Here is a 20,114-nt window from a genome sequence, read left to right on the forward strand (position 1 = left end):
GGCTCCGGGCTGCAGGACCGCGGCGCGCGGCTCTGCGCCGGTGGCCCCGGCGCTCTCCTGTCCCGGCCTCGCCGCGCTAGCCCGCGCCGGCTCCCGGGGAGCCCCCGGCCGGAGCGAGCCCGAGGCCTTTGCTGCCGGCCCGCCGCCTCCTGCTCGGAAAAACCAGCCACCTCAAAGTCGACAGCCTAGCGCCGGGGCTCTGGGGCACAGCTGGTGCGCCCGGAACCCCTCCGCGAGTTTGCCGAGTTGGAAGCAAACCCTGTGCGCTCCTCACCCCACATGCACTTTTGAGAGTTTTCAGAGTCTTTAGGTGATGCCCGAGCTCCTTCCCGCTTCACCCAGCCTCTGGGGACCCCCCCAGGGGCGGAAACCTGCCTCCCAGTGGCAGGACCGCCCAGGCTTTGCACCCCCTCCAGCCGCACCCAGAGCGGGGCGCCGGGCCCGGAGCGCGGCTGGGGCGAGGCAGCTTCGAGGGACCGGCTGGTTGGGGAGCCCACCGGCCTCGGCTCTTTATCGGGGCGCCAGCGGGTGGAGCCACCTCCTCGCCCAGTGGGTCAGCTTCCCTGAGTCACTGCAAGGGACCCACAGTTCAGCTGGAGAAAGTACTGATTACCCCTCTGACAGGTAAGGCCCAGGAGGAGGCTTTTCTCAGTTGAGGGACTTGCCCCAATGCACTAAGGTCACGTTTTTTTCTTCTGTGAAGCCATTTTGCCTGCCTTTCCTTTCTCCCACCCATGTGTTAGTTCCTCAGTCATGCCTGACTCTTTGCGACCCCATGGACTGTAGACCCCCAGGCACCTCTGTCCATGGGATTCTCCAGGCAAGAATACTGGAGTGGGTTGCCATGCCCTCCTCCAGGGGATCTTCCTGACCCAAGGATCGAACCCTCATCTCCTGTGTCTCCTGCGTTGCAGGCGGATTCTTTACCGTCTGAGCCACCAGAGAAAGAATTTCTCCCACCAAAGCCTGCTGTCAAAAAGAGAGGGGTCTCACAGGCTATTTCACACTAGTGTGTTAATGACAGACCCAAGGTGCCTGCGTTTGTCATTGATGTGCTTGTCACTGTTGGTGATTCTCAAACCTGAGGGCACTGTGTTAAAGGCAAAAGTTTCTTCAGCCTCCCCAGGCTTGGCTTAAATTATTTTCTTTCAAAATGTTGCATTTCTAGCTATAAATATAAAACCAGATATAAACTTGTGTTATAGCTTTTGAACAAGCCAGGAATAAAGCAAAAATAAATTTGTACATCAAATATAAAGTCCTTCTCCCAGAACTATAAAATTTAAATTACTGATGTTTACTCAGTAGAACTCGCCTGCCAACTCAGGAGGCATAAGAGACTCTGGATTGGATCCCTGGGTCAGGGAGATCCCCTGGAGGATGGTGTGGCAACCCACCCCAGGATTCTTGCTTGGAAAATCCCCTAGACAGAGGAGACTGGTGGGCTGCAGTCCATAGGGTGGCAAAGAGCCGGACAGATGGGAGTGACTTAGTACACCAGCACGCAACGGCTGCAAGCGTCGTGTATTTTTGGCCCAGAAGTGAGTATGTCTGGGTTCTGGTGGCTCTGCCAGTCTTATGGTGTGGCCAGCGCTCTGTATTGAGTGAGTTTTCTCACCTCTTTCCTCCCTTCCAGCTACATCCCTTTTGTTCACACCCTATGTTATTATAATAGTTGACTTTCACTTGAGTTGCATATATCATTCGAGATTAACTTTGTGCTATCCCTTTCTTATTAGTGTAATGAGAAGGGTGGTGACTGCTGGTGTCAAGGCAGAGCTCACAGAGGCCCCGAGATCACAAGGCAATCCTTGGCATCAGGCGGTTATCCCAGTGACCCGAATGTGTTTATGTTCATTTTTTAAAATCATAACTATAAAAAATTAAATTATGGGTCCTCCAAGTGTCTATAGCTCCCAACTAGAGAAACACCATTAACAGTCAAACACCTCACTTAGTAGAAGAACCAGGGAAGGAATTAGAAGGAGAAAAAGAAGGAAGAGACTGACAAAGCACCTATTATTGCAAGGCACTGTGAGCAGTCCCGGGAACTCAAACTGGGGCTCTGTGATATCCAGAGGGGCGGGGTGGCGTGGAAGGTGGGAGGGAGGCTCAAGAGGGAGCGGACATATGTGTACCTGTGGCTGATCCATGTTGATGTATGGCAGGAACCAGCACAACACTGTAATTATCCTTCAATTAAAAATAATTTAAATAAAATAAATAAATAAAATAAATAAATTTTTTTAAGAGATGGCCACAGGAAGGCAATCCAGGAACGTAATTAAGAGCATGCCAGTAACATTCAACTATATGAGTACTAGTTCAGGGTCTGCCACTTACCCGTTGTGTAGCTTTTGTAACTTTTCTGCACCTCAATTTCCTCTTCTGTAAAACGGTGACTACCTCATAGTATTGTTTGAAGGGCTGAATCAGTTAAAACACAGGAAATGCTTAGCACATGGCCTGACACAGTCAACCCTTCCTGAATATTAGCTCTTGTTGTATCTGTTATGCACAGATACAATACCTTCACTCTGCTTTGGAGCACTTTAGGACCACCTCAGTTGAAGTTGACATTCACTGCTCATTTGCTTTGACAGGTAAAAAAAATATATATATACAGATAGATACTTGGCTGGCCAGGTTTCAGCTGTAGCACACAGTAACTCTGCTCTTCGCTGTAGCATGATGGACCTTTAGTTCAGACATGTGAGCTCTTAGTTATGACATGTGGGGTCTAGTTCCCTGACCAGGGATCGAACCCAGGCCTCCTTCACTGGGAGTGTGGAGTCTTAGCTACTGGACCACCAGGGAAATCCCTGTCCTGGCAGTTTTTGAAATTCCATTGTCACCAGTTTGGGGAGGTAGCATCTTAGAGAACAGGGTAGTTTTATTCCCATCATTCTGAGAGGGGAACTGAGGCACAGAAGGACCTGAGAGCACCTCTCTCTCCTGTGTCCTCTCCCAGAACCAGCCTCAGGCCTCCTGCCCCTGCCCAGACAGGACTCACCGTGTTTGCACAAGCTCCACCCCCTTCTCTTGCTTGCAGGAGCTGTTGGTAGTAAAACGGGAGGATGCTACCGGGCCCTAAGGTCGTCGCTGTGATTGCCACATGGACCGCAGCAAAAGCAGAGCTGCAGAGGACTTTGATTCAAAGAGAAATGCCCTGTGTAGCAGGTGTCCTTGTGCCAAACCTAGATATTTGTCTTTATATTTGCCCAACTCCCCGTATGAACAAAAAAATACCACCAGAAAATCCAAAACCCACATTGTTTAAGAACTCAGTTCAACTCCATAATCATAATTCTCAAATACTTTTCATGAGTATGGCTGCTGCTGCTGCTAAGTCGCTTCAGTCGTGTCCGACTCTGTGCGACCCCATAGACGGCAGCCCACTAAGCTCCCCCATCCCTGGGGTTCTCCAGGCAAGAACACTGGAGTGGGTTGCCATTTCCTTCTCCAATGCATGAAATTCAAAAGTGACAGTGAAGTTGCTCAGTCGTGTCTGACTCTTTGCGACCCCATGGACTGCAGCCCACCAGGCTCCTCCGTCCATGGGATTTTCCAGGCAAGAGTACACAGCTGAGTTGTTAAAAATGCATTCAGGAAAAGGCCCACACATTTAGCGAGTGCCCGGTCTGTATAAGGTGACCGTATGGGGGCTGTGATAAGAGAGTTGCTGTTGAGTTGCTAAGTGGTGTCCAGCTCTTTTGTGACCCCATGGACTGTTAGCCCTCCAGGCTTCTCTGTCCAGGGGATTTCTCAGGCAAGAATACTGAAGTGGGTTGCCATTTCCTTCTCCGGGGGATCTTCCCAACCTAAGGATCGAACCCGCATCTCTTGCATCTCCTGCACTGGCAGGCAGATTCTTTACCACTGAGCCACCTGGGAATAGAGGTAGGGAGGGAGAAAGCAAATATCCCTCATCTCAAGGAACTGAGGCTTTGGATATAAGCAAAACAAAATCAAACAAAGGAGAAAGTGAGATACAGGCTGGTTCAGACTACAGCTACAGAGCACGGAAGAGGGAATTGTTAATTCCCACTCTGGCAGGTGCTGAAGTCTCCCAAGAGGTGGTAGAATTTGCACTGAAGCTCAGAGGATGAAGCCCTAGCAGAATGTCAGCAAACATTGCATTGGGTTCCTCTACTGCATAAACAAGGCAAACAGTGGGAGAGTGAAGAGGGCAGAGCTAGGCCTCGATTGTGCTAATTGTAGCTGTGTTTACTGAGTGCATACCATGTACCGAACTTCGTACATGCTAATTCAAGAAAACCGAAAAAGAGGAACTGCGGTTATCTCCACTTCGCAGGCAAGGAGACTGAGATTCAGAGGGCTTAAGTGGGATACCAGTGTGTACCATTCAGTAACACAGTTGTGACTTCTGCCCCGTCTGCTGCACTCTGTCAGCAGCTTCTGCCGTGTTGTACTGCTTCCCAGACTGGCATTTTCTCGTCCTTACAATAAGGAGGTTGATGAGTGACTGCCATCACTCCAACTCAAAACATCCTTTTGATTCTGTCTTGCTTTTGTTCCAGGCTTGCAGTCACTTAGTAATGACCTGTTAAGTGGCCTCCATGCAGGAGACAAGATGGGACTGAAAGATAATTGGAAACCTAGGGTGGCGGGGAGGGGAGAGACCCCACACCAACTCTGTGTCGGTTTCAATGCTGAGTTTTTAAAAATAAAAACGAAGTATAACTGGTTTACAGTGTTGTGTTCATTTCAGGTGTGCAGTAAAGGGATTCAGTTATACACACGTATATATTCTTTTTCAGATTCTTTTTCATTATAGGTTATTACAAGATACTGAGCGTAGTTACCTGTGCAGGAGGGCCTTGCTGTTAACTATTTTATATGTGTGTGTGTTAGTCGCTCAGGCATGTCTGACTTTTTGCAGTTCCATGGACTGTAGCCCACCAGGCTCATCTGTCCGTGGGATTCTCCAGGCAAGAATACTGGAATGGGTTGCCATTCCCTTCTCCAGGGGATCTTCCCCACCCAGGGATTGAACCCTGGTCTCCAGCACTGCAGGTGGATTCTTTAACCTCTGAGCCACCAGGGAAGCCCCCCTTTATATATAGTAATGTGTATTTGTTAATCCCAAAGTCCTCATATATCATTCCTCTTAGTGCTTATTGTTTACAAGGCTGTGACTCACACGCAGCTTCAAAAATTTGCCAGTTTAAAAGGTGTCCATGGGAATTATTTCTAAGGAGATAAACTTACACATTTAAAAATCATTTCCATCTGTTTTCTTATATCTGTGGTGATAATATGGATCCAGGAGTTTATTCAGTAAGTGGAGGTTTCTAGCTTTGTGTAGTAAGTGAAAAGAGAAATGGAGTGAGAGATAGCAGAGAGGGTTGGGAGGGAAGCAGGGATTCTCAACCTGTCTGGGTGCGTTCGGGTAAGTCATCTCACTTAGCCTGGATTTCTCATCTGTAGAGAGTCTAGAGGACCTACTGTTACAGTCTTTGAGTCTACAGCATTGTGACCCTTATTCGAGAATGACCCACATTTGTATCTTCGGGCACCCCCAGCATGTGGTCCTGGGAGAGCAAAGGAGGTGGAACTCTGGAGTCAGACTGGCTTGGGCTCAATTTAGAGTTCATTTAGTTGCTGGGTGATCGTGGGCAAGTGATGTGACTTCTGTGCCTTGCTTTTTTGTTCTATACAGTGGGGTTTATTTCAGGCTGTAGTCAGGACTCAGTGGAATAACCAGTACAAAGCCCACAGCACTGGGCTAGCATAAAATAAATTCTAAATTGATATTACCTATTGTTATTACTACCACTGCAAATGCTTAATGTTTCAAACTTGTTTAATGAGTTGAATGAATCAGAGCCAGGCTTTCCAAGAATAAACCATCTCAGGACTTTTGTTCAACCCTAAGTCTTTTATCATAGGTTTCGTTTGTAGGCAGCGAAGAGTTTCCTGGTCCAGTCATCCTAGTCCAGTCATCCCTTAGTATCTGTAGAGAGAGGGTTGGTTCCAGGACCCCTGCAGATACCAAAGTCCAAGGATACTCAAGTTCCTTATATAAAATGGCATAGTCTTTGCATATAACCTATGAAATCTGCCAATACTTTAAATCATCTCTGAGCATGCGTGCTCAGTTGCTTCAGTCATCTGACTCCTTGTGACCCTGTGGACTGTAGCCAGCATCTTCCCGACCCGGGGATGGAAACTGCATCTCCTGCTTCTCTTGCATTGCACGTGGATTCTTTACCTACTGAACCGCCAGGGAAGCCCAGGTTATACTTATAATACCTAATATAATGTAAATGCTATGCACACAGTTGCTGATATATGGCCAATTCAAGTTTTGCTTCATGGAACTTTCTGGATTTTTTTTCAAAATTTTTGGATCCATGGTTAGTTGAATTTGTGGAACCCATGATACAGAGGGCTAACAGTACTGAATTTGGGAAGAGTTACAGGTTCAGATGGGAGCCAGGGTTCTAGTCTTTTTGTCTCCCCTGCCAGTCTCCCCATATGGCACCATCAGTTCATTTATTCAACCAGCATCTTCAACATGAATATTGTTAGGTCTATAAATCTGTCAGTGTTTTAAGGGCAAAGCCAGATTTTTCTCTCATGAAGATTGGATTTAAAATCTTTATGATAAAAAATAAAACCACAACTAGTTCCCATAATTTTAAAAAAAATGATAGCAAAAGGAACCACTAAAAATAATGTTTACAGCACTTAATAAAGTAAATGTATTCGTATAGCACTTAAAACTTTAAAATTCCTGTTTCCGTTAAAAGTGTCGATTGTTGTCATTGTTATTGTTCAGTCACTAAGTCATGTCTGACTCTTTGCAGCGCCATGGACTGCAGCACACCAGGCTTCCCTCTCCTTCACCATCTCCCAGAGTTTGCTCACACTCATGTCCATTGAGTCAATTACTCATTTTAAGTATTAACACTTGGAAATATAAGTAATCAAATACTATGAATATAAATATGTGAAAGTATAATGTATAAAGGCTTAAAATGTAAAGTAGTTGTAGAGCTAAATTGTCACATATGGTAGTCTAAAAAGAAAAGAAAAGAAAAAAAAAACTGCACAGCAAAGGAAAGCTTTACTCTAATCCTACTTAAAAGAATATAGCAATTTAAAATTATTAGAAAGAAAAACAGGCTTTGGCACTAGCAATTTCCTGTATAATGTGGGCACTATTTGAAACTGAAAAATTAGAAACATTTTGAAATAACTGTGTGTTTCTCATTTTCTCTGGTGAAATTCAGAAAGTCTCTGGAGGCCAGCGCTGGGTTTCTCTGATGTACTCTAACTTGTATACTGGATCTCATGAGCAAGAACAAAAGAGAAAAACTGTTTTTTTTCTTCCTTTAACTCAAGGAGAAGCAGCAGAGCAGCTGGCCTTGAAATAGACTCAAACAGCTTTTTGATATTCTCTTTTCAATGGGAATCTTATTAAAATTTCTTTCAAATTTCGATAGCTTTAAAAGGCCTTTTTGGAAAATCCTTTTGTTCTCAACTCATGTTTGTATTTCAACTTACGTTTGTATTTATCCATGAGTATTGGAGTAATCTTTTATGCAGTTAAGTGTGGGGGCTGGATACTCAAATTCAGTGTCTTTTTATGAGGTTTCTTCTCGTTCCTGGCAAGTTCTACTCATCTTTTAAGCTCAAATATCAACTCTTCTCTGAAGGCTTCTAAACCCTTCATTGCTAGAATTGTAAATTCATGCTCTGTGTCTTCAGAGAATTGTATTGAAATTATATCTTACATTGTAACTATATATTTACATGTTCAACCTCAAGTGGTCCAGAATGTCTCATGAATGGGACCACTGACCCTACGATTTTCCTCTGTCTTCTAAGAGAGCCTGGCTCAGGATAAAGGCTCAATGAATTTTTACTTAATAAAATGATTGAATGAATGAATAAGTAAAATTCTAATTAGCTTAAAACATAATGTCTGAAATAATTTAGTTTGCCATCGCAGCCATTAGGAGCAAGGCATACTGTATGTGAAATTTTAACCACTGGGGCTCTACTATTTTCCAGGATGTAAATCCAAATTTCTGTTTGATGCTCATTCACCATTCTTTCCTTTTAGGTCACTTAAGATAACAAATTCACTTCTGCTTGGTGTGCTGGTTACATTTCAGTACTCCTGCTATCGCTACATATTGGTCTTCTTAGGCATCATCTGTCTAAGACTTGGGACTGTCCCACGACTTTCTGTGGAACGCTTTGGGTTGTGTTCTGAATCACACTGGATGCCCTCAGGACTGTGGAGTCTGCTTCTCAAACGCTTATTTCCTCCCACTTTCTGGAAGATGTTAATAGACGTGGGGGAAAAAAGTACTCAAATTACACATATTAGCATTTCAAATGCTCTGAGAAGTCCGGAGTGAAGAAATCTGCTTAAGCTCATTTATCTCTACCCCATCTTATTAGACCATAGACTCTTTTCTTCAATATGGTAGTAACATGTCATAGAACAGTAGAGTTCTGTAGGATGCGGTTTGAGAAAAACCATCCATAAGCTTACCCCACTTCTAAGAGCAAACCACTTCTGTTCTTGATACGTGGTTTGTGCTTTTTTTGCATCATCACCTTTACTTATATTTGAAACTCTTTCTTCATATCCACTTGTCTCAATTCTAATGTTGTTTTTAAATTGGAGTATAGCTGGTTTACAATATTGTGTTCGTTTTAGGTGTACAGCTTAGTGATTCGGAATTTTTACAAATTATGCTCCACTATAGATTAAACAAGATGATGGGTGTAACCCCTGTGCTACCCAGTAAATCCTCACTGCTTATCTATTTTATGTACAGTAGTTTGTATCTGTTAATCCCATACTCCTCATTTGTCCCCTCGCCCCTCCCTTTCTCCTTTGGTAACCACCAGTTTGCTTTCTAAATCCACCTCTATACATTTTTAAAAGGCCTAACACTATGTCACATCCTCTACAAAGCATTTTTTCAATTGGCCTTTGATTTCCCAGAACAATTTCTACGTCATTTTATTTGTTTCATTTTCAGTTTACCTCTCCTCTCCCCTGCCCCTGCTGAATCTCTGGCCTGCGTGTCTTTGGTTGGCTATATAGTTGCGGTTTTGACAGAGACCCACCTTCCCCTTGCTTGGTTCAGATGAAGAAATTTTATGGGAGTGCCCACTTATGGCAGTGAGAACAGGGTGGAGGGAACAAGCCAGGACAGAGAGCACCCAGGCTCCAGCAGCAGGGGAAGCCGTGGCTGTTGTTGGGACCAAGGGGGAGAAGACCGCAGCAGAACCTAGTTGCATGCACGTGCCCAGGAGCGCTGTGTCAATGGGACAGCAGCTGCAAGCACTGCGGAAATCTGGTTCCCAGGAGGAAGGGAATGAGCGGGAGAGGAACACCCTGACCTCCTCTGTTCCCACCCTGATCTCTGGAGCTGCCAAAGTCAGCTCACAAGGGAACTGACTGTGCTGTCTGCAAGGCTTAACCTCCTGGGTACAGGGCAGGCCACCAAAGGGTGGAGAATTGCTGGGAGACTGACAGAGAATCCCGGGTGGCACAATAGAAGGGAATTTGCCTGCCATGCAGGAGAAGCAGGTGATGCAGTTTCCATCCTTGGGTTGAGAAAATCCCCTGGAGTAGGAAATGGCAACCCACTCCAGTCTTGGTGCCTGGGTAATCTGATGGACAGAGGAGGAGCTGGGACGGCTACTGTCCATGGGGTTACAAAGAGCTAGACACAACTGAGCGCACACAAATAAAGACAGAATAGCCAGCACCCTGGGAGAGCCTAGTTTCCTCATTTGCAAAATAGGGTAGTGACAGTACCCTCCTGCCGGGGTTATAGTGAGGATTAATCTAGGAGTTGCATCAAAATGCTTCTTAACATATGTGGTGCCTGATTTTCTACTCATTAGCTACAACTTCTTATTTTCAATAACAGCTCTTTGGATAGCTCCTGGAGTGTAAAAGCTAATTGAGGAAGGTATCGTGTGTTGGTTTATTTTGAAGCCCTTGCACATCCAGCCCCAAACACTGCTGTAGCAAAGCCCAAAATAGATGGCCTTTTGTAGGCAATGGGGAGCCCTTTTGAACAGGGAAGACTGGCTGTTTGGCCTGACATCAGCCAGTGTGACCTCGAGAACAGACACTAGTGAGCTAAATTTGAGACTTGTTTTTAGTTTTCAGCGGATTTCTTTGGTCAGTGTGCAGACACAGTCCGAGGCCCCTAGTTTTCCTTCCCCTCGGGAGAGAGGAGACTTGCTGAAGAGCGGAGCAGCTCAGCAGGCCCAGCGCCCCATAGCCATCTCTGGGAATGGCGGTGGTTTCTCACATTGTGAAAGCCAAGTTAGGGTGGCCAGCCCTTAACAGAGGAGGGATTTTATCTACAGAAGCCATTCGCTTCCTGCTCTTTGAGACCAGTAACCTGCTTTATTTCAAACACAGGGTCACCTGGCTCCTGCTGCCTTTGGTACACAGATTAGGGAAACCACAAGCATGGCCATCCGTGTTCTTTTCCTTTCAAAGCCTGCGGCATGCCATGGAAAGCCAGCTGGCTCTCCACCCGATCTCGGGAAAGTCCTCACATAGGCGCGGGGGTGGGGTGGGGTGGGACTTACCCGCATGAAGGCAGGTGGATGTCGGAGCTGGGACTGCAGCCAGTGCTCCTGGAGGCAGGGCAGGCTCGGGGTGACAGCTCGGGGAGCCTGTCTCCCTGACGAAGCAGTGAAGGTCACGCTGGGAGGAGACTCTGGTATTGACACTGGGAGCTGGACTCCCTTCAAGGAGGAGTGACTTTATCCGGGTTTCCAGCAGACTAAAATTAGTGGGGAGAGCACTGAGCCCCTAGGTCTTGTGGGATCTGTAAGTAGCTGTTCACGTTATCGTCCTTGTCCCGGAAAAATCAAGACATAAGCCAGAACTGGTAAGAATGGCTCTAGAGCCCTTCCACCTGCCACCTCTGGCTGTCTTCGAGGTCCCAAGTGTGCATCCTCTGGCTTTTCCCAGAGCACACGGGTGCTTTATTTCTTTTTCACTCCAGGCTGACTGAGGCCCTGTTTGGACAGCTGCGTGCGGCCACTTGACACGTATGCAGTGGGTTCACTCCATCAAACAGGGGTGTGATAGGGAACAGAATAGTTTGGGGATTACACTCTCAATAAAAATTAGCTCCTCCTTTAAAACTTTGCCATCCTCCAGTTGGATTTTGACACTCATCTTTTGCTCGTTATTCTCTTTTATAAAAATTTGAAGAAAGGTACAGCGTTTCCCAGTTGCTGCAATCAACAATATTAAGATCTTGGACATAGTCACACAGTAAATCACAAGAAGCAGATTTGAAAGTTGTGTGTGTTAGTCGCTCAGTCGTGTCTGACCCTTTGAGACCTCATGGGCTATAATAGCACGCTGGGCTCCTCTGTTCATGGATTCTCCAGGCAAGAATACTGGAGTGGGTTGCCTTTCCCTTCTCCAGGGCATCTTCCCAGTCCAGGGATCAAACCCAGGTCTCCCGCATTGCAGGCAGATTCTTTACCATTTGAACTACCAGGGAAACTCCATTTGAAAGTTGACCTGTATTACATATTATTCTTTATAATTCTGGCAAAAAAAAAAGACAAAGCAAAATAAAAACAAAAAATTAGCTTCTCCTAGTAGTGTGACAACATCCCAAGGTGACATGATATTTTTTTGTTTTAATGTTGGAATGAAGAATGTGGTTGGCTTCAAACCAGGAAGGCCCAGAATAGCCCAGTCCTGCACTTAACGATTATGATCTCATGGTTGTGTAAACAGCATCTTGGTAAAGTGAGGTTATCCAAACTATCTCCTCTTTTAGGACAAGAGATGGCAATGTCTGTCTCTTTTTTTTCCTCTCTTTTTTTTTAACAATGCAATAAAATTGAACTATTAAATCCTTAAAACCCTTTCTGCAGGAAAATTAAAAGCAAATAAATGACAAGTCTTTGATTTGTTAGACTACTCTTTGAAAGGTTGATTGCTGACTTCAAGGCAAATTCCAGTCCTGGTAGCATCCCTCCAACCTCAGCTCCAGTTGTAATTTTATTATCAATATGTTCATCCCCTGCTCCATAATCCCAAAGCTTTAGGGAACTGAAGTTCATTCAAAGGTTGAGTATTCTTGATCTGAGCTTTTTAGGAATCACCCTTTGTATTTACTCTAAGATCTGCCTGACTAGAGTCAGGAGCATGAGTGAGCCAATAAAATTGTTTTGTATAAATTTATAGTTTTAAAAGTTTTTTCTTCTTGGTAAAAGTATTTATAGCATTGGTATAAAGTTCATCTTTACAATAATGGCTATTTATTATCTACCAGGTATCAGATACTTCCTACTACTGACTGCATTGGACTGAATAGCCCTGAGCAGTTGGTACACATATTCCTGTTTTTACTGATAAGAATCCATGGCTCTAAATAGTTGAGTAAAATTCCCAATTTGAAGGGTTGGAGTGGGGATTCAACCACAGGACTCTCTACCCCAAATCCATATATCATTAAGTTGCCCATATTGTTTCGGTTAGGATGACTTCACATGTTAGTAATGGAAATCCCTGACTTATGCCGGTTTAAATGACAACAAAGAAGTTGAGGACTGCACCTGTCAAGAAATGGAAGGATAGGGTGGTTTCAGGTGAGGGGCACCGAAGCTCTGCAGTTACCATAAACAATTATATCCAGGAGGAAAGAAAAAGAAGAAGTTCTCTTCTTATATCTCTCTCTTAGAAGCAAGACAATGATACTGCTCACCAGACCTCTCTTCATATCACAGTGGTGGGAATTCAATGGTCATAAGACCTTTACTAAATCAGCCACTGGCAAGGGATGATGCTATCTATTAGCCTAAGGTAAGTAGCACCGGATAATTGGAAGGACCGGGGCTAGATGTCAGAAACCTTGGGTTTTAGTCCTAGTTCTGTCATCTACTTGGTTATAGAGACTTGCTCTTAGATCTTACCTCTTCCTTGCTGGTAAACAGGGCTGATGGGTCTTGCCCTATTGATCTCACAGGGTTGTACACCAGGAAGGAAGTAAAGTCTGTAGAAGCATTTTGTGAACTGTGACACACGACGTAAATGCATGTTATAGCTTCTATTAACATGATTCAGAGTTAATGTCTGGTCATAAGCTGTTTTTTCAGTAACACTCATATGTGGTCCTTGATCGTCATCATGAAGATAGTTTACAATTCCTGGGTGGGGAAGATGCCCTGGAGGAGGTCATGGCAACCCACTCCAGTGTTCTTGCCTGGAGAATCCCATGGACAGAGGAGCCTGGTGGGCTACAAAAGAGTTGCAAAAGAGTCAGACATGACTTAGTGACTAAACAGCAACAACCACAAACATAAGTAAATGTACTCCTGAGTCTTATGAGCCACTCCAACAAATTAATTGAACCCAAGGAGAGGGCCATGGGACCCTCCCATTTATAGGTAAATTGGAGAGAAGTTGTGGGTAACCTGAGGAATTCCTGCTTCCTGCTGACATCTGAAATGGGAGAGCAGTCTTGTGGGACGGAGACCTTACTCTGTGGAACCCGGCACTGTTTCCAAGTAGGTAGTATCCGAACTGAAGGACATTGTAGGACACCCAGCTAGTGTTGTGGAAAATTCCTTGGTGGGGGAAAGCTCCTCCACACATTTGGTGAGCAGAAGGGTCAGAAGTGAAGTGTTCTGTGTGAGAGTAAAGGAGATACACGGGGTGGGGAAGGGTAAAGTCTGTAGGTTTTTTTAACTCAGGGGGCAGGGGCGAGTCAGTGAAAGCTGTGGAGCAATTGACTGAGTGCCTTCATCATATCTGTGCTTTATGAGGATTAAGTGGCAGCTTCTGGGAAGCTGGATAGGAGGGGAGAAAATGAAGGCTGAGAGATAAATCTCAGAGTTTGTAAATTAGAGGCCATGAGAATCTGAACTGGATTATGGGCATTGGCATGGAGATCAGCCAATGGATACTTCGGACTGAGAAAGCAGAGATCTTGGTAATTGATATAAAGACCAACTGGGAAACGGGGAGCCAGGAGCTTTTCATTTGTTTTGTTCATTTGTTTGTTTTGTGTTTTGGTCATGCCTTGCAGCTTGCGGGGTCTTAGTTCCCTGACCGGGGGTCGAACCCGTGCTCCCTGCAGTGGAAGCTCCGGCTCCTGACCACTGGGCCTCCAGGGAAGTCCCAGGAGGCTTTCATTTGCAAATAATAAGAGGTCAAGGCAAAGGTCTAAATAGAGAAGCGAATTTACCTGCTCCCTTAACTGTAAAGTCCTGCAACAGGTGTTGCTCAGGAGATGTTGGACCCCAGAGCTCAAATGATATCATCGGTGTGTGGGATTCTCTACCAATTAGTTCTTCTGTGCTGGTTGCTAAGGCAGCCTTCAGAAGCTACTAATTTACATTTTCTGAGACTTAAATCAAGTGCATGAGAGAGTTTGTTTCCTCATCGATTCCAACAAACATCCCAGGTCTGCTTTCCATTGCACATTCCTAAAGCAGTCCCTCTGGCTGCAAGAGATTATGCTGACTGGCTTAGACTTAGATATGTGGTCTTTTATTTTCTCTTATAATTTTGATGATTTGTCCACAAGGGCAACCTAATTCTAAGCCACCAGGAGACATAGCCCTATGACCAAAATCGGATCTCGTTCTGAGGAATTCTAACCAAAAGACACTATTTCAGAACAGCAAAGGCTGCTTCTCATTCCATTTCATCAACTGCAACTACTTTTTGAGGCAAGTTTCTTGAGGACCTGGCACATATCTGAACTTATAAAATGGATAAAGCCTAGACCATTTCTAGGGCAGTCTTCACAGTGGGCAGTTCAGATGCTACATAAGTGCCTGAAAGATTTCACCTCTGCAAAACAGGTGAGCATCATCTGAGAGGGCTCCACAAAGGAGTAACTATTTACCTAAGAGCTGAAGCGAGTATAAGCTATGCTTCAGTACCATCTAGACAGGAATTGAATACCAACCAGATGTTGACAAATTATTTGAATTCCATTTGAAATGGGGTAATGGCTCTAAAAATATTAGCATGAGCCATCTACCTGTTCTGAGCAGTCTTCTGTTTACATAGGATGTGTGATGTCTAAACTATGTTTTTAAATGAAACTTTTTTACAAAGTATTTAAGTACACTAGGAAAGCGAACCCTTTTCAGAGAACCCAGTGGAAATTCCTTTGGTGAAGGAAAGAATCATTCTGTAAATTGAGTCCATCCATCTGAAAGTGCTTCTCTTTCCACTTAATTTGTTGGGTATACATCCATTTTCATGTACTGGATCTATTGTAAAACCAGGTACGTGCACCTGAATTGTATTAAGGAAAAATGTTAAACTCCATTGGAAGTCAGTCTTTTTTTTGAAGGAGAAAAAACATCAATTTGAAAAGTGTCAAAGGTGCGGATGCAGCCTGAATCAGGTTTTTGCCCTCAGTCACACTGCCGCTAACACATTTTCAAGCATAATGGCTGAGCTGCTTTTTCCGCTTTCCAGAATGACCTTCATCCTACTAATGCAAATAGCTCTAACATCTAGTTTGGAATGAGGTCAAAAGGATGAAAATTAGCGAATGCAATCTGGATGGAACAGTTGAATTTTGATTCTGCAGAGCTCACCAGAGCACTCGTCTAGCACGAGGTGGCCATCCAGCAGGCAGTCAAGGGACACTGCCATCCCCAGGCCCTCCACGCTGAGGGCCACAGCTGCAGTACGGCAGCTGGCCTTGCAAAGGCCAGCTTTAATGATGGCCTTGGCTCTCAAGAGTCATCCTGAAGCAAGCCAGGGGCTAACAGCAATACCAAGAGGAGATTCAAGTTGGGAGAGAATCGCTTTTACCTTAAGTATGCATCTTTCTTCTTTTTTTTAAGGTTTTCTTTTTATTTATTACTTATTTGGCCACATCAGATCCCAGTTGCAGCCTTCGCTATCTTTCATTGTGGCGCACAGGCTCTCGAGTTGCAACCGTCCCTCCCTTGCATGAGTGCTCAGTTGTGTCCGGTTCTCTGTGACCCCACGAACTGTAGCCCACCAGGCTCCTCTGTCCATGGGATTCTCCAGGCAAGAATACTGGAGTGGGCTGCCATTTTCTTTAAGGGATCCTCCCGACCCAGGGATCCAACACACGTCTCCTGCATTGGCAGGCAAGTTCTTTACCGCTGCGCCACCTGGGAATTGCCTAGTTGCAGTACTGGGCAGAGTTGCTCTGTGGCATGTGGGGTAGTAGTTCACAGATCTGCATCCCCTGCAGTGGCAAGGTGGACTCTTAACCACTGGACCATCAGCGAAGTCCCAATTATGCAGCTTTCTAACCAGGGACTGGATGCCTGGAGGCAGCTGGAGGGGAAAGAAGATAATTTGAGATATCTATATGCCCTTCTTCTGAGTGCTCCCCCTAGTGCAGAAATGAAAGGAAAGGCCAGCGAAGGGAACTTGTACTTGGTGATCTGCACCTAGCAAAGTCCTGACACAGTCAGTATACACTCAGTAATGACAATCTGTTGAATAAAAGAGTGGATGAATGAGTGATCGGATGAATGAATAGTAGACTAAGAGAAGTGACTTTTCTGGAAGGGGCTACACTTCAGCTTTCCTTAGGAACCAGGATGCAGATTGTTCTTTTGGTTACTGATCAGCTGGAGACAAGGAGTTATGCAGAAAAGGAACTCATCTTTAATCTTTATAGAGTCTAGACAACTCCTTTCCAAACTTATTTGGAAATGTTTCAAACTCTTTTCCCACAGGCGGGAAAAAAATTCTGGGAGAATTAGAAGCCAAACCTGGGAAACAGAACAAAACAGCCCAGTCCTCTGTTGAATATATAGCACTTGAAAAAAATTAAAGTTAGGGAAATTGTCAGTGATTTAACAATAGAAGACTAGAGAAATTGTTTAAGGCCTGATACCAAAATGACTTTCCTTCCCTGCACGACCTCTCTTCCCTCTCTGCCATCTGTGTCTATACTTGTTAAAGGTGAGGCTTTGAAGGATGTTAGATGTTGGAGGAAAACTCAACAGCTTGGAATATTCAGGCTGATATCAGAGCTCCATGAATCCACGAATGAGTGATCAAGAGATAACCAGAATGAAGCCTTCTCTTCTTTTCCCATCACCAAATTTATTTATTTTTGTAGAAGTTCAGGCTCATGGCTTCTAGGCTGAACATCAGGAATCAAAAAATTCTGAAGAAAGGAAAAACAGGAGGAAAAAGACAGTGAATGAGTCCAACCCATAGTGAAAGACCTCAATTGAAAGCATGGGAAAGAACATTCCAGAGCAACTCTTGGTACCCAACCAAGATCTGGGTGTGTGTGTGAGAAATTGTGGTTGAAATTGAAAAAGAATTTCTGAAGGTCTCATCCAGTCTGGTTCAGATAGAGGAGGGACTCCCATTGTTTTGGAAATAGGTGACTCAGTTTACATCCATGGGGTGCACAGGCTCTCTGTCTTTGCTCTGAAAGCTTGTTTGCTTTAGCGGCTGATAAACTGAAGGCCTGGACCTGGCATCCGTGGACTTCTCTCCCATTGAGTCATCAGGGCCTCTCATCAGGTGTTGGGAGCTTATGAGCTCTGCTTTTCATATCCAGCAAGCTAGTTGGTGACTTAGCTGGCCTTCTCCATTTCACGACTCCAGGAGTCATGCCACCCTCTGTTGTCCCCAATGAGCAATGCTTCCCTTCTCCTGTCCTTGTCATCCTCAAAGATGCATGTGCAGGCTCGCTCCATTTTAACAGTTTTAGTGCTAAGCAATCCTGCGGTGTTTCTCAGTGTTCAGGAGATCTGCATAAGAATGATCAGGATTGTACGTTTAAAACTCCCCAAAACTGTTACACTAATATTTGTTTCTTGACCTCCGTGCAGGGTGCATAGATACATTCAGTTTGTGAAAATTCAGCAAACTGTTCACCTATATACACTTTTCTGGTTGTCCATTATATTCCAGTAAAAATGTTTTTAAGAACCATCTGAACCAAATGAATCAGAATTGCAGGTTTGGGGCCTGAGAATATTCTCAAAATTCTTAAGTAACTCATTTCAGGGCCTTTACACTAAGCAGGAATAAAAGATTCAAAACCATTGGGCCAGTGCTTGCAGTGGTATTTGTGGGCCTACTTCATTACTCATTTCATAAGTGCGTTTTTTTAGGCCCAGGATCACAATAGTTTAGTGATGGGCAGTTTAGTCCAGTGGTTAAGACTCTGCACCCTGACCAATCCCTGGTCAGGCAACTAAGATCCCACAGGGTGCATGGACAAAATATAAATAAAAAAATAAAAATAGAACTTCCCTGGTGATCTAGTGGTTAAAACTCTGCACCCACAATGCAGGGGGCATGCGTTCAATCACTGGCCAAGGAAGATCTTGCATGTTGTATGGTATGGCCAATTAATTAATTAAAAAGTAAAAAAACCAGTAGTTCAGTGATGGACCAGGTCCCTGTCCCCCCTGCTACTGAGGGATCACCGATCTCATCTAGACACCATCCCTGGAGGAACTCCTGGCCTTGATAATGAGCCCAGAGTTGGGATGCAGGCTGCTTAGTGCTGCAAGAGTAGAAAGCACAGGGTGCCTGGAGCCCTCAGAGAGCCACATACCATAACCTCCTAGTTGGCAGTTGTACCCAGACTTCTGGCTTCGGCTTCCAATCCTAGGTGGATGCTCCCTGACGTACTCCCCTCCCCTCCCACATGACCCTGCGCTTCTCCTGTCCTGGGGGATGGCCCCACATCCCGGGACTGCAGGCCAGCAGGCAGGGAGGAACAGTAGATGCTAGGAGAGGCCTTGTGCATGGAATGTAGAGCCAGAGTCCCTTGGTTCAAATCCCAGCCCGGGTGGTTACTAGCTGCGGGACTGATTACTGCAGTGTCTCATTAATGCTATCACTTATTTCTAGGTGTGGTTACAGAAGATATTGTAGAGAGTAAATAAATTCGTATCTACGCAGTACTTAGATCAGTGCCTGGTATATACTTAATGCTGTATGTTGTTCAGTCTCTAAGTCGTGTCTGACTCTTTGTGACCCCATGGACGACAGCATGCCAGGCTTCCCTGTCCTTCACTATTTCCCAGAGTTTGCTCAAATTCATATCCATTGAGTCCGTGATGCCATCCAACCATCTGATCCTCTGTTGTCCCCTTCTCTTCCTGCCCTCAGTCTTTCTCAGCATCAGGGTCTTTTCCAGTGAGTCAGCTCTTCACATCAAGTGGCCAAAGTATTTAATGCAGTGTAAATGTTGACTATTAGGTTGTCATTTTTATTGTTCTTATTTACCCTACATGCAGGTCAGGAAGCAACAGTTAGAACTGGACATGGAACAACAGACTGGTTCCAAATAGGAAAAGGAGTACGTCAAGGCTGTATATTGTCACCCTGCTTATTTAACTTATATGCAGAGTACATCATGAGAAATGCTGGGCTGGAAGAAGCATAAGCTGGAATCAAGATTGCCGGGAGAAATATCAATAACCTCAGATATGCAGATGACACCACCCTTATGGCAGAAAGTGAAGAGGAACTCAAAAGCCTCTTGATGAAAGTGAAAGTGGAGAGTGAAAAAGTTGACTTAAAGTTCAACATTCAGAAAACGAAGATCATGGCATCTGGTCCCATCACTTCATGGGAAATAGATGGGGAAACAGTGGAAACAGTGTCAGACTTTATTTTTTGGGCTCCAAAATCACTACAAATGGTGACTGCAGCCATGAAATTAAAAGACGCTTACTCCTTGAAAGAAAAGTTATGACCAACCTAGATAGCATATTCGAAAGCAGAGACATTACTTTGCCAACAAAGGTCCATCTAGTCAAGGCTATGGTTTTTCCAGTAGTCATGTATGGATGTGAGAGTTGGACTGTGAAGAAGGCTGAGCACCGAAGAATTGATGCTTTTGAACTGTGGTGTTGGAGAAGACTCCTGAGAGTCCCTTGGACTGCAAGGAGATCCAACCAGTCCATTCTGAAGGAGATCAGCCCTGGGATTTCTTTGGAAGGAATGATGCTGAAGCTGAAACTCCAGTACTTTGGCCACCTCACGTGAAGAGTTGACTGTTTGGAAAAGACTCTGATGCTGGGAGGGATTGGGGGCAGGAGGAGAAGGGGACGACAGAGGATGAGATGGCTGGATGGCA

At 44.9% G+C, this 20,114-nt stretch overlaps 2 protein-coding genes across 2 annotated transcripts in view; one reads left to right on the plus strand and one right to left on the minus strand.

The window, feature by feature from the left end:
- Positions 1-10,805, minus strand: part of PRSS23 (serine protease 23) — a 20,084-nt gene extending 9,279 nt beyond the window's left edge. Inside the window, exon 1 of the mRNA XM_040255500.1 lies at positions 10,606-10,805. The gene's annotated coding sequence lies outside the window, so the exon portion shown is untranslated. The remainder of the gene's footprint in view (positions 1-10,605) is intronic.
- The window catches only part of LOC120874855 (translation initiation factor IF-2-like), a 135,168-nt gene that overhangs the window by 1,663 nt on the left and 113,391 nt on the right, over positions 1-20,114 (plus strand). The window contains exons 3-4 of the mRNA XM_040256545.1: positions 16-213; positions 417-549. Coding sequence (XP_040112479.1) covers positions 16-213; positions 417-549 — 331 coding nt within the window. The remainder of the gene's footprint in view (positions 1-15; positions 214-416; positions 550-20,114) is intronic.

This window comes from Oryx dammah, unplaced genomic scaffold, assembly GCF_014754425.2.
Source record: "Oryx dammah isolate SB20612 unplaced genomic scaffold, SCBI_Odam_1.1 HiC_scaffold_15, whole genome shotgun sequence".
NCBI classification, from domain to species: domain Eukaryota; kingdom Metazoa; phylum Chordata; class Mammalia; order Artiodactyla; family Bovidae; genus Oryx; species Oryx dammah.